Source organism: Oncorhynchus masou, chromosome 25, assembly GCF_036934945.1.
Source record: "Oncorhynchus masou masou isolate Uvic2021 chromosome 25, UVic_Omas_1.1, whole genome shotgun sequence".
Taxonomy (NCBI): Eukaryota; Metazoa; Chordata; class Actinopteri; order Salmoniformes; family Salmonidae; genus Oncorhynchus; species Oncorhynchus masou.
In genome coordinates, this window is record NC_088236.1 from 26,159,901 (window position 1) to 26,175,211 (window position 15,311).

Sequence of the window (15,311 nt, forward strand, 5' to 3'; positions counted from 1 at the left end):
ACATCTGCCTTCTGTTTGTTTTTGATAAAGGGATGTGTATTTTTAATGACAGATGAGCCTATACACAGTTTCTATTTTTCCCCTTCGATATTCTACATGAAACAACTCTATATACATCGGTCAGGACTGGAGTTTACCTTCAAGTAGATCCAGAAAGTTGTAGAAAATACCTCTCTCACACACACACAAGAGAGTTCTCTCTTTCTAGAAGCTGCCAGGTCATTCTGTGTGTTCCTACAGCTGTCAGTGGCTGCCATACCCCCCACTCCACCCAACCCGCCCCACGCTTCACTAGAGCTGTAGATGCATTTGCTGGTGAGTTCTCAGCTGTCATCGAACCTATTCCTTAAATAGACCATATCAGGAACAGACCATGATTCAAGGGGGTTACCTATGTCATTATGTACAAATAGAGAACAAAAAGAGGAACTACTATGCAGTTATTCTAAAGATTCTCCATTGGAATGTTGTCATAAAAGCAATGAGACATTGTAACAAACCCAAACCAATGCTAAATGTGGGAATTCAGTGTAGAGTTCTCCCAGCAAGTGTCTGTTCTGTGGAGAGTAGACCCCCATCCCTTATTTAAAATGTATCCACCTTGGTTCTGGCCCACCTCATTGAGATTCAGTATAAATATCAATTGTGACGGAGGGGGAGTTGCATTACTACAAAAAAAGTTGACAGCGCAACAATCAGGCAGTGAAGCTCAACACTAGACAACCCAAGCAAGGGAAGAGAAGAGAGGAGACGACACAATCACACAATCCTAAAGGTACCGTATGGCTCTAAGGGACACATGTCTTGAGTGTACAAGGTCTTGAGTGACATGCTTGCCTGCCAGGGGCTCTCAGGTCAGGGGAGAGGGGCATGGTGATTGTCTATCAGGAGTGGCAGGAAGCTGTCTGTCCATTAGGATGGTTGTATCAGTGGTAAGGCCCCCACTGGGGTGCAGAATGATGCCCAAATAAGGCATGAGGGGAGGCCATTTCAAGTTAGAGATTACATGTGCAGGGCCATTTGCTAAAGGGGACTCGGGTCAGAAGGAGACATAGTGAAAATGGTAAGAAGAGTAACCGTTTTTCATAGAATGTTATATTTTCTGTAATTTGTTTGTTATTTTTAGGAAATGTGGTACATCGCTCATGCTGACTTAAAGTTTGAGTCATGCTGTTAATATGTTTAATTCACAATGAATGGAAACCTTGTCAAAATGATCATGTTTTAGCTGGCATTGTTCTTGACTTGTTTCCTTTAAGTGGTTGTAAAGTTAAACAATATACCAGAAACAGGGTTATATTTGGTAACATTATTATTCTTCCAGATTTAGAATGGGCTGCAATCTGTTCTAAAGTTCATTAATGTGTTATTAAGTATATATAGCCACTGTACATGTTCAATGTATAGTTTTAGAGGAGTAATGGAATATTCCAAAAACATGTTTACTTTGTAAGTACCAGTGACACTGAAACCTGAAGTAAAAAAATCCAACTGAATTCTAACCAAGATATTTAGGATTTTGAGCTTCAACTTCTCCTCTCCTTACCAGATGGGTGAGATGGCAGATCCAATCCAGTTCAAAGATGAGGGGAACAAGCATTTCCAAGCCGGTGAGGTCGACAAGGCCATTGAGTGTTACACTAAAGCCATCAAGTTGTGCACGGACAAAAAGGTTCTCGCCGTTGTCTACAGGAACAGATCAGCCTGTTTTCTGAAAAAGGTAAACACCTCACCTAAACCACAAGCCTTCATCAAGCAAAATTTGAATAGTTTTATAATTATTCATAATTATCCCTGGGTGTGATTTCCTGATCCTCTGATGTTTTTTAACTCCTTTGCCTTCTCAGGAAAGCTACACCAATGCAGCCTCCGATGCCTCCAAAGGTACGGTACAGTCTACCAAATGTTTAGTACGTAAACAAGAATCAAAACACAGCCAGTTATGGTTTTTGCTCACTCACTGTCATATAACATGACAAATAATGTATTATACTCATGCCACAGGGATATTTTTACTTCAACCCAGACACTTGTATAATTCTCTGCTCTCCGACAGCCATTGACGTTGACGCAGCTGACGTCAAAGCCCTGTTCCGGCGCTGCCAGGCTCTGGAGAAGCTGGGCAAGCTGGACATGGCCTTTAAAGATGTCCAGAGGTGTTCCACCATCGAGCCCAAAAACAAGACCTTCCTGGAGACCCTCAGGAGGCTGGGGGCGGAGATCCAAGCCAAGGTCTGGACAGTTTAGACACAATCCATTGGTTTACTTACAGATGACTATGTGATTATAATATTTTATTGACTTATGAACTAGATATGAAAAACACATCTGATACTTCTCTCTCGCTCTCTGTCCACAGCTGAAGACAACCTTCTCCACAGACTCACGGGTTCAGAACATGTTTGACATTCTGCTTGATGAGGAGATGGACAAGGACAAGAAGGAAATGGTTTGTATGACACCATAGTAGAGATCAATTCCATTGATTCAACTGTAATAAGCATGATGCTGTGGTCTTTAATATTTTTAAAGTCTGATATCAAATGCAATGTGTGTAACTTTAATGGCAAATGAATAATATTTTCTTCCCATGTAGGCTGCTAACAACCTGGTGGTTCTGGCCAGAGAAGAAGCTGGCGCAGAGAGAATCTTCCAGAACAATGGAGTGCCTCTGCTACTGGATTTGCTTGAGACCGGAAAAGTAGAGATGGTCCTGGCCGCTATCCGCACCTTCGCTGGAATGTGCACTGGACACAAAGCTCGGGTGAGGGGCAGGGAAGACAGAGGTGCATTATAGGTTCTGTGAGAAGGAGATAAACGGGGAGCCAAACCTCAAGTACTTCTGATCCTCACAACTCCTGGTCCTTCCAGCCAGATATGGATCATTTTCAAAGTTGCTATTGTAATGTCTAGCAATAGTTCCCTTTTGGACACTCAGTTGACCTGTATGTTTGTCTCTGAACAGGCCATGGCCATTATCCACCTGGTGGGCATAGACAAGTTGTGCAGCATCATGGCCGTCGACAACGAGGACATTGCCTTGGCAACCTGTGACCTGTTCCAGTGCATCAATGACTCCCTCACTGGCGGAGACCGGAGGTTTTATGGGAAGGAGGAAGCCCTGGTTTTGGGTGAGACATCCACTCACATTCCTGATTACCTAAGCAGTTTCACTTAAAAGCCCTAAATGTATATACATTTATGTAATGCTTTTTACCAAACTTGAAATGCCTCTGAATAGCATCATCAGCTATATAAACTGATTTTGAAGGTCTCGTCATTCTAATCTGGTTTGTGTTTTATAAAACGGGTCTGACATTTTCTATGCTCCCCTGCAGATGCAAGCAAGGACTTGAAGAGCATCCTGATGGCCCTGCTGGAGATGGTTGCCAGTAAGAAGGTTTCAGGACATGGCAGAGACCAGGCCCTGAACCTGCTGACCAGAAACGTGCCTCGCAAGGACAAGAAAGACCCTGACCACTCCAAGAGCCTCTTTACGATCGACCATGGTGAGTGGGTTACTGTAGCTTTCCCCATGATCTGTGACACTAAGTAGGCCTCTGATATAGTTCTTCTCTGTTCATGTCAGTTGTGGGTTTATGTCTTGTTCTTGAGAAACATTATTTTATGGTTTGTATTGAAGAAAAAAAAGATGTAGTACTGAGAGTAACAACTTAATGTAGGAAAGTTGCCATTCATCTTGCTTTGTGAACCCCCCAGGTCTGAAGAAGATCCTGAAGGTGTGTGGCCAGATACCTGACCTCCCAGACCAGCTGCCCATGACAGAGAACACTCAGCTCATCGCCAGCGTGCTCCTCGACAAGCTCTGGGACGACCTGCGCTGCGACCCCGAGAGAGACAACTATAGGGAAGTCTGTGACGAGTACATCAAGTGAGTTGCAAATTAGTAACATAACAGCAACGTACAAGTACCATATCTAATGACAATAACATCATGACAATAACATCATGAGTAATGTTACAACAGGGGAAGTATCTAACAGCACCATAGAGTTGGTGGTGGGGATAAGTACTAAATTAACAGACTAACATTTATCCCTGACCTCCTCCCTCATCTATTCCTTAACCCCGCTCCACCTGACCATGTCCCGTTCCACAGAGGCAAGTTTGACCCCAACGACATGGACAGGAACATCCACGCCATCAATGCTCTGTCAGGCCTGCTGCAGGGCCCCTTCGAAGTGGGCAACCAGCTGGTGGGTCGCCAGGGCATCATGGAGATGATGGTGGCGCTGTGCGGCTCCGAGCGTGAGGTGGACCAGATGGTCGCAGTGGAAGCACTGATCCACTCCTCGACCAAGATGAGCCGCGCCTCCTTCATCATCACCAACGGTGTGTCACTGCTCAAAGACATCTACAAGAAGACGAAGAACGATAAGATCAAAATCCGTGCACTGGTGGTGAGCGAGCTTTAGATTTCCATACTATGGAAAGATGGAATAGAATGGACATTTTTATTTTTTAGTGGTTCATTGATAGTTCATGTTTGAAAGCATTACAGGGAGTCTTCAGATTTATCCAACCTTACAAGTTCATGAACTCAATATTGTGTGTGTGTGGGTTCCTTTCCCCAGGGTCTGTGTAAGCTAGGCTCAGCAGGTGGAGATGACTATAGTATGAGGCAGTTTGCTGAAGGCTCCACTGAGAAACTGGCCAAGCAGTGTAGGAAGTAAGTGGTTTTGTGGCTCTGATTATGTACAGTGGCAAGAAAAAGTAAATGAACCCTTTGGAATTACCTGGATTTCTGCATAAAGTGGTCATAAAATGTCATCTAAGTCACAACATTAGACACACAGTCTGCTTAAACTAATAACACAAACAATTATGCATTTTATTAACACTGTGTAAACATTCACAGTGTAGGGTGGAAAAAGTATGTGAACCCTTGGATTTAATAACTGGTTGACCCTCCTTTGGCAGCAATAACCTCAACCAAAAGTTTTCTGTAGTTGTGGATCAGACCTGCACAAAGATCAGGAGGAATTTTGGACCATTCCTCTTTAAAAAGAAACTGTTTCAGTTCAGCAATATTCTTGGGATGTCTGGTGTGAACCGCTGTCTTGAGGTCATGCCACAGCATCTCAATCGGGTTGAGTTCAGGACTGACTGGGCTACTCCAGACTAGAGGTCGACCGATTATGATTTTTCAACAGAGACCGATTATTGGAAGACCCCAAAAAGCCGATACCGATTATTGGAAGGCCCCCCCCCCCCAAAAAAAAAGCTGATACCGATTATTGGAAGACCAAAAAAAAAAGCAGATACCGATTAAAATCGGCCAGTTTTTAAAAATGTATTTGTAATAATGACAATTACAACAATACTGAATTAACTTATTTTAACTTAATATAATAGATCAATAAAAATAAATTTAGCCTCAAATAAATAATGAAACATGTTCAATTTGGTTTAAATAATGCAAAAACAAAGTGTTGGAGAAGAAAGTAAAAGTGCAATATGTGCCATGTAAGAAAGCTAACGTTTAAGTTCCTTGCTCAGAGCATGAGAACATATGAAAGCTGGTGGTTCCTTTTAACATGAGTCTTCAATATTCCCAGGTAAGAAGTTTTAGGTTGTAGTTATTATAGGACTATATCTCTCTATACCATTTGTATTTCATTAACCTTTGACTATTGGATGTTCTTATAGGCTCTTTAGTATTGCCAGTGTAACAGTATAGCTTCCGTCCCTCTCCTCGCCCCTACCTGGGCTCGAACCAGGAACACATCAACAGCCACCCTCGAAGCATCGTTACCCATCGCTCCACAAAAGCTGCGGCCCTTGCAGAGCAAGGGGAAGTACTCCAAGTCTCAGAGCGAGTGACGTTTGAAACACGATTAGCGTGCAACGCGCTAACTAGCTAGCCATTTCACATCGGTTACACCAGCCTAATCTCAAGAGTTGATAGGCTTGAAGTCAAACAGCGAGCTGCTGGCAAACGCACAAAAGTGCTGTTTGAATGAATGCTTACGAGCCTGCTGCTGCCTACCACCGCTCAGTCAGACTGCTCTATCAAATCATAGACTTAATTATAACATAATAACACAGAAATAAGAGCCTTTGGTCATTAATATGGTTGAATACGGAAACGATCATTTCGAAAACAAAATGTTTATTCTTTCAGTGAATTACGGAACCGCTCCGTATTTTGTCTAACGGATGGCATCCCTACGTCTAAATTTTGCTGTTACATTGTACAACCTTCAATGTTATGGCATTATTATGTACAATTCTGGCAAATTAATTACAGTCTTTGTTAGGAATAAATGTACTTCACACAGTTCGCAATGAGCCAGGCGGCCCAAACTGCTGCATATACCCTGACTCTGCTTGCACAGAACGCAAGAGAAGTGACACAATTTCCCTAGTTATAAGAAATTCATGTTAGCAGGCAATATTAATTAAATATGCAGGTTTAAAAATATATACTTGTCTATTGATTTTAAAGAAAGGCATTGATGTTTATGGTTAGGTACATTGGTGCAACGACAGTGCTTTTTTCACAAATTAGCTTGTTAAATCATCACCCGTTTGACGAAGTAGGCTGTGATTCGATGAGAAATTAAAAGGCACCGCATCGATTATATGCAACGCAGGATAAGCTAGAAATATCAACCATGTGTAGTTAACTAGTGATTATGTTAAGGTTGATTGTTTGTTATAAGATACATTTAATGCTAGCTAGCAACTTACCTTGGCTTCTTGCTGCCCTCGCGTAACAGGTAGTCAGCCTGCTCCTCGTGGAATGCAATGTAAGGCAGGTGGTTAGAGCGTTGGACTAGTAACCAGAAGGTTGCAAAAACAAATCCCCGAGCTGACCAGGTAAAAATCTGTCGTTCTGCCCCTGAACAAGGCAGTTAACCCACCGTTCCTAGGCCGTCATTGAAAATAAGAATGTGTTTTTAACTGACTTGCCTAGTTAAATAAAGGTGTTTTAAAAAATACAAAAATTAAATAATAAATCGGCCAATCGGTGTCCAAAAATACAGATTGCTATGAAAACTTGAAATTGGCCATCCCGATTAATCGGTCGACCTCTTGATTTACTTCTGTGTGTTAGGTTGTCGTCTTGCTGCATCACTCAACTTCTGTTGAGCTTCAATTAGCGGGCAGATAGCCTAACATTCTCCTGTAAAATGTCTTGTTAAACTTGTGACTTTATTTTTCCATCATTGATAGCAAGCTGTCAAGGCCCTGAGGCAGCAAAGCAGCCCCAAACCATGATGCTCACTCCACCATACTTTACAGTTGGGATGAAGTTGATGTTGGTGTGCCTTTTTTTCTCTCCACACATAGTGTTGTGTGTACCTTCCAAACAACTCAACTTTAGTTTAATCTGTCGACAGAATATTTTGCCAGTAGCGTTGTGGAACATACAGGTGCTCTTTTGCGAACTTCAGACGTGTAGCAATGTTTTTTTGGACAGCAGTGGCTTCTTCCGTGGTGTCTTCCCATGAACACCGTTCTTGTTTAGTGTTTTACGTATCGTAGACCCGTCAGAGATGTTAGCATATTCCAGAGATTTCTGTAAATCTTTAACTGACACTCTAGGATTCTTCTTAACCTCATTGATCATTCTGCGCTGTGCTCTTGCAGTCATCTTTGCAGGTCGGCCACTCCTAGGGAGAATAGCAACAGTGCTGAATGTTTTCCATTTATAGACAATTTGTCTTACTGTGGACTGAGGCTTTTAGAGATCAAGGCTTTTAGAGATAGTTTTGTAACCCTTTCCAGCTTTATGCAAGTCAACATTTCTTAATCTTATTAAGTCTTCTGCGATCTCTTTTGTTTAAGGCATGGTTCACATCAGGCAATGCTTCTTCTGAATAGCAAACTAAACTGTTGTGAGTGTTTTTTATAGGGCAGGGCAGTTCTAACCATCTCCAATCTCGTCTCATTGATTGGACTCCAGGTAAGCTGACTCCTGACTCCAATTAGCTTTTGGAGAAGTCATTAGCCTAGGGGTTCACATAATTTTTCCAACCTACACTGTGAATGTTTAAATTATGTATTCAATATAGACAAAAAAATACAATAACGTGTGTGTTATTAATTTAAGCACCCTGTGTTTCTCTATTGTTGTGACTTCGATGAAGATCAGATCAAATTGTATGACCAATTTATGCAGAAATCCAGGTAATTCCAAAGGGTTCACATACTTTTTCTTGCAACTATAGCTGTTGTGTAACTTTTTGGTGTTAATGCTCATTGAAGTATTAATAGATAGACAGTCCATCACAGGCTCCGTTTCAAAAGTATTATGGACTAACAATATCAGGAGTAATAGATTGTGTACAGAGCTGTAACCTTATGTTCATTATATTCCCTCAGAGTGATTTTGAAATAGCTTCCCATGATCATAATCCCAAGATGGCGGACCATTTCCTGTTAGCCCTGTTCCCTGTTAACACTCTTCCTGTGTGTGTCAGGTGGTTGTGTAACTCTGCCATGGACACGAGGACCAGGAAGTGGGCTATAGAAGGTTTGGCCTACTTAACCCAAGACGCTGATGTAAAAGATGACTTTGTTGAGGATGATCCTGCCATGAAAGCCATGTTTGACCTGGCCAAGGTATGTACTGTATTATTGAAGACAGAGGATAGACACCACTCATAGCACATAACATGAGCATAGTGGCATTACATATGCGACCTGGAGGAGAGGATTAAACTTCACTATTCCCTGTGACACAGTCTAAAGATAAGACCATCCTGTATGCTGTGGCCTGTACCCTGGTCAACTGCACCAACAGCTATGAGAAGAAAGACATCATGCCTGAGCTGGTTCAGCTGGCCAAGTTCTCCAAGCAGCACGTCCCTGAGCAGCACCCCAAGGTAAGATAAGAGAAAGACACAGGCCTCCCTCTGTCTGTCTGGTGGGCAGAACTGTACAACAAGTCATCCTTATGTCAGGACAGAATAAGCACTGTTAACTTAACTAGCATAAAGTATATATAAATGTGACTATGCTGCTCTCTACTGTAAGAAAAGTTATATTTTTTATTGTGAGGCCCTAGGTACTGTATATTATCTGAGGGAGGTGCTGACAATACACACACTTCTCTGCCCTTAGGACAAGAAAGATTTCATCCAGAAGAGAGTGAAGAGGATGCTAAAGGGAGGGGTCATCTCAGCTCTCACTGTCATGGTGAAAGCTGACAACGTTCTCCTGACTGACCAGACCAAAGAGATGCTGGCAAGGTGAGCAACCTGGAACTGTACTAGGCTCGAGCATTTAGCTATGTCACAGACATTCTTATAAACTGAGTATACCAAACATTAGGAACAACTTCCTAATATTGAGTTGCATCTCCTTTTGCCCTCAGAATAGCCTCAAAGCGTTTCACAGGGATGCTGGCCCATGTTCACTCCAATGCTTCCCACAGTTGTGTCAAGTTGGCTGGATGTCCTTTGGTGGTGGACCATTCTTGATACACACAGGAAACTGTTGAGCGTGAAAAACCCAGCAGCGTTGCAGTTCTTGACACAAACTGGTGCGCCTGGCACCTACTACCATACACAGTTCAAGGCACTTAAATCATTTGTCTTGCCCATTCTCCCTCCAGATGGCACACATACACAATCCATGTCTCAATTGTCTCAAGGCTTAAAAATCGTTCTTTAACCCGTCTCCTCTCCTTCATCTACACTGATTGAAGGGGATTTAACAAGTGACATCAATAAGGGATCATAGTTTTCACCTGGATTCACCTGGTCAGTCTATGTCATGGAAAGAGCAGGTATTCTTTATGTTTTGCATACTCAGTGTATATGCATATGTACTGATGTATGTATGCGTGTAACTGATAGATGCTACTGAATGTGAATGGAATATATGAGATTGGAAATGTAATAATTCATGTATTTGTATGTAGGCCTTAATGGGTCTCTCTGTTTCTCTGTGTTGTGTCAGCAGGACGTTTTTTGGTTCTATTGTTCTTATTTTAAATGTGTGTAGTTCCATCCTTGAGCTGTTCTTGTCTATTAATGTTCTGTATTATGTCATGTTTTGTGTGCACCCCAGGAAGAGTAGCTGCTGCTTTAGCAACAGATAATAGGGATCCTAATAAAATACTCATATTTATCCAGTCAGTACATGCAATTAGCAATACTGCAGAACAAATGAGATTGAAATAATTGGTATTTGCTTTGATTTGCAGGGTGTTCCTTGCCTTGGCAGATGATCCCAAAGACCGTGGCACTATTTGCGCCCATGGAGGGGGCAAGGTGAGTGACAGACATAACAATATTTTCCATTCTAGTATAATCTATAACACATTCTAAATTTACATTTGATTTATTACCTTTATTTAACCAGTAGTGTTCTGACTCTATAGAGAAAACGTTATCTTTTCAAAACAACTATGAGGTGTCATAGTTAAAACTAAACTGTGGTTTGAGCATGGATCAGTCAAGTAGTGTCTGGCCAACCATAGGCGAATGCAGGCTAGAGCAGGGGAAGGCAGTCCTGGAGTGCAGCAGGCACTTCATGTTTTTTGATTTAACCAAGCTGGAAGATCAGGTGTGTTGAATTTAGTCAATCACTGAACTGATAAATTAGCTCAGTTGGTCTGGCATGGTGCCTAGATGGGACAATATCCTGCAATACCTGCAGCATTCAGGAACAGGGTTGCCGACCCCTGGGCTAGAGTATGTTGTAATGTCACAGTAAAAGTTGAAGTGTGTGTGGGTCTGTGTCTGAACCTCTGATCTCTTGCTGTGTGATCACCAGGCTCTGATCCCACTGGCTCTGGAGGGATCAGCTATAGGGAAAGTAAGGGCCGCACATGCCCTGGCCAAGATCGCTGCTGTCTCCAACCCGGAGATCGCATTCCCTGGAGAGAGGGTAAGAACCTGTCTGACCACTTCCTGTTATGTGTATGTATTTTAGTTGTCTTGCATTCAGTAAAACTCATACTTTTTCAACTCAACTTTATTCTTATTTCTCTGTCCTTCATATCCTTTCTTACTATGTCACTCTCTTTCGGGTTCCTCTCTTTTACCCTCCCTCCCTCATCATGCCTAGCTTTAGAGTTTGTTCTGTTAGGTGACCTAAACTGGGATATGCGTAACACCCCAGCAGTCCTACAATCTAAGCTAGATGCCCTCAATCTCACACAAATCATCAAGGAACCCACCAGGTACAACCCTAAATCTGTAAACATGGGCACCCCCATGGACATTATCCTGACCAACTTGCCCTCCAAATACACCTCCTCTGTTTTCAATCAGGATCTCAGCGATCACTGCCTCATTGCCTGTATCCGCTATGAGGCCACGGTCAAACGACCACCCCTCATCACTGTCAAACGCTCCCTAAAACACTTCTGCGAGCAGGCCTTTCTAATCGACCTGGCCCGGGTATCCTGGAAGGATATTGACCTCATCCCGTCAGTCGAGGATGCCTGGTCATTCTTTAAAAGTAACTTCCTCACCATCTTAGATAAGCATGCCCCGTTCAAAAAATGCAGAACTAAGAACAGATATAGCCCTTGGTTCACTACAGACCTGACTGCCCTTGAACAGCACAAAAACATCCTGTGACCGACTGCATTAGCATCGAATGGTCCCCGCGATATGCAACTGTTCAGGGAAGTCAGGAACCAATACACGCAGTCAGTCAGGAAAGCAAAGGCCAGCTTTTTCAAGCAGAAATGTGCATCCAGTAGCTCTAATTCAAAAGTTTTGGGACATGGTAAGTCCATGGAGAACAAGAGCACCTCCTCCCAGCTGCCCACTGCACTGAGGCTAGGTAATACGGACACCACCAATAAATCCATGATAATCGAAGATTTCAATAAGCATTTCTCAACGGCTGGCCATGCCTTCCTCCTGGCTACTAGGTGTCTGGTTAGACTGTAAACTCTCCTTCCAGACTCATATTAAACATCTCCAATCCAAAATCAAATCTAGAATCGGCTTTCTATTTCGCAACAAAGCCTCCTTCACTCACGCCGCCAAACTGACCCTAGTAAAACTGACTATCCTACCGATCCTCGACTTTGGCGATGTCATCTACAAAATAGCTTCCAATACTCTACTCAGCAAACTGGATGCAGTCTATCACAGTGCCATCCATTTTGTTACCAAATCACCTTATACCACCCACCACTGCGACCTGTATGCTCCAGTCAGCTGGCCCTCACAACATATTTGGCGCCAGACCCACTGGCTCCAGGTCATCTATAAGTCTATGCTAGATAAAGCTCCGCCTTCTCAGTTCATTGGTCACGATAACAACACCCACCCGTAGCACACGTTCCAGCAGGTATATCTCACTGATCATCCCCAAAGCCAACACCTCGTTTGGCCGCCTTTCCTTCCTGTTCTCTGCTGCCAGTGACTGGAACAAATTGCAAAAATCGCTGAAGTTGGAGACTTTTTTTCCCCCTCACCAACTTTAAACATCAGCTAACCGATCGCTGCAGCTATACATAGTCCATCTGTAAATAGCCCACCCAATCTACCTACCTTATCCCTATACTGTTTGTATTTACTTTTCTGCTCTTTTGCACACCAGTATCTCTACTTGCACATCATCTACTCATTTATCACTCCAGTGTTAATCTGCTAATTTGTAATTATTTGCTCCTATGGCCTATTTATTGCCTACCTCCTCATGCCTTTTGCACACACTGTATATAGACTTTCTTTTTTCTACTGTGTCATTGGCTTGTTTATTGTGTATTCCACGTGTAACTCTGTGTTGTTGTCTGTGTCACACTGCTTTGCTTTATCTTGGCCAGGTCGCAGTTGTAAATGAGAACTTGTTCTCAACTAGCCTACCTGGTTAAATAAAAATGCCTTGTCAACTCTCTCTGGCAGATCTATGAGGTGGTGCGTCCTCTGGTCAGCCTGTTGCACCCTGAAAGAGACGGGGTGCAGAACTACGAGGCACTTCTGAGTCTCACCAATTTGGCTGGTCTCAACGACAAACTGAGGTGAGGGTCTGTTTGTTTACCAACCACACCACAGTATGTATGTATGTATAACCCAACAAAACACCAGAGACTATTTTGGATTAATTACACAATTCAACAATCAATATAAGGTAATATTGAGGTGTGAGAGGATTACATTTTACATTTAAGTCATTTGGCAGACGCTCTTATCCAGAGCGACTTACAAATTGGTGAATTCACCTTATGACATCCAGTGGAACAGCCACTTTACAATAGTGCATCTAAATCATTTAAGGGGGGGGGGTGAGAAGGATTACTTTATCCTATCCTAGGTATTCCTTAAAGAGGTGGGGTTTCAGGTGTCTCCGGATAAGTGTGTTTATTCATATGACACTAAACATGGGCTAATATATGCTCTGGGGACTTTCCAGAGTTCATTTAGATTTTTTCACTGTTGCTGCCAAACCATTTTGAGTGGAGGAGATGAGATGGTTGCCTGATTCATTAACTCTTTCTTCCCATCCTCCGTGGCACTAGGGTGAAGATCCTGAAAGAGAAGGCTCTCCCTGAGATTGAGCAGTACATGTTTGAAGACCATGACCATATCAGACAGGCAGCCACAGAGTGCATGTGCAACCTGGTGACGTGCAAAGAGGTAAGAGGGAACCCCATCACTCTTTGGGAACAATATCATTACATTGTGTGTGTGATAGACTTGTCACCCAGTGTAATGTCATCATTGTGTGTGTGTGTATTCCAGGTGCAGGATCGTTACCTGGAGGATGGGAATGATAGACTGAAGCTGCTGGTGCTGATGTGTGTTGAGGATAATGAAAAGCTCCAGAGAGCTGCAGCCGGGGGCCTGGCCATGCTCACCGCTGCCCAGAAGAAGCTGTGCACCAAGATGACCCTGGTGGTACGTCTGTCTGGTTGCATTCACCACTCACTTTGGGGTGACCCAAGGACAGTTCCTGTGCAAAATTCCTAATTTAATTGAACTGTGCCAATCAAGCACAACACTGAATCATCTTGATACTAATTACAGTTCTATGTTACCAAATTAGTGTAGAATCACAACAGTGAATATAGTTATATATTACATAATCAATAACTGTCTCCTCCCCTTCATCTACACTGATTGAAGTGGATTTAACAAGTGACATCAATAAGGGATCATAGCATTCATCTTGTCAGTCTGTCATGGAAAGAGCAGGTGTTCCTAATATTTTGAACAAAATATATATTACCTAATCAATGTGTCATAATTATGAGGCCTCATCTACATCACTTGTCAAATGTAAAGCGCTTGTAATCATTTGACTGACTGATCAATCTTTTCTCGGTTCTCTACAGACGCTGCAGTGGATGGAGATCCTTCAGAGGCTGATTCTCCATGATCAGCCCCAGATCCAGCACAGAGGCCTTGTGATCGTGTACAACATGCTGAACTCAGACGACAACGAGCTGGCCAAGAAGCTGATGGAGAGCGAGATCCTGGAGATCCTGACAGTGATTGGCAAAGCAATGGACAACCCCAAGAGGCAGATTGTGATCGATGTGGCACGCACATGCCTGGTCAAGGCCATGGACCTCGGCCTCATCAAGCCCTTCACAACCCCTTAAAGCAGTGTTCCTCAACCTTTTTGTAGTACCAGGGACTGGCATGCATTGGTCCTACCCCCTCAAAGGCGCAACACCAAGTTATTTGTCTCTTATTTGGCGGGTACACCTGCAGATGCCCATACCGCCTCACTACCCTCAGTCCCCCCAAAGTGTCAGGCTAACACTTGTCACAGGACATTGAACTTGCAGATTGTACCTAAAATTACAACTTGAGAGCTAATTACAGTAACTTGTTTATGGACTGATGAGATTCATTCCACAGATCGAGGTCCAGAGATTTAAGGTTGTAGGCCTATGGACAGGGAGGCAAGGTGATAGGACCGATCCACCTGAGCAATTAAGGCAGGGTCTGCTCTCCTGAATTCAGAGACCATACAAATATATTTATCTGAGTTTTCAGTTAGTTAAGTAAAGTGTATTTGTGTTGATGAGAGGTGTTTGTTTAATGTAATTTTTCACTTAAGGATAAAGATTGGATTTTTAGGAAAATACGCTGTTCAATTCTTGCATGGATTGTTAGGGTTGTCAATAGATACCAGACACTCAAACCCCGCCTTTCTAAAATATTGCTATCATAGTGCAGGTACCTACAGTATTTCTCCCAGTGATGCCAATTTAGCAATTTTGTTGCTAGATTTAGCAACTTTTCAGACTACCTTGGCAACTATTTTTTCAAACAGCACCTGACAACAAATTGACCTAGTTTTAAAAATGTATTTGGAATTTTTAGCAACTTTTGAAAAGTGACTCAAACGCTAAAATGCAC

The 15,311-nt window shown here is 42.7% G+C and overlaps 1 protein-coding gene across 1 annotated transcript; it reads left to right on the plus strand.

The window, feature by feature from the left end:
* Positions 1–668: 668 nt before the first annotated feature.
* On the plus strand, positions 669–15,034 carry LOC135513527 (protein unc-45 homolog B-like). Its single transcript, XM_064936403.1, has 20 exons — positions 669–775; positions 1,550–1,720; positions 1,848–1,884; positions 2,057–2,232; positions 2,360–2,449; positions 2,597–2,764; positions 2,966–3,131; positions 3,339–3,509; positions 3,721–3,892; positions 4,121–4,421; positions 4,596–4,690; positions 8,451–8,592; positions 8,715–8,855; positions 9,094–9,221; positions 10,181–10,247; positions 10,753–10,866; positions 12,846–12,961; positions 13,460–13,577; positions 13,683–13,838; positions 14,276–15,034. The coding sequence occupies exons 2-20, from the start codon at positions 1,550–1,552 to the stop codon at positions 14,543–14,545; spliced, it is 2,799 nt and encodes a 932-aa protein (XP_064792475.1). The 5' UTR covers positions 669–775; the 3' UTR covers positions 14,546–15,034.
* Positions 15,035–15,311: the final 277 nt, after the last annotated feature.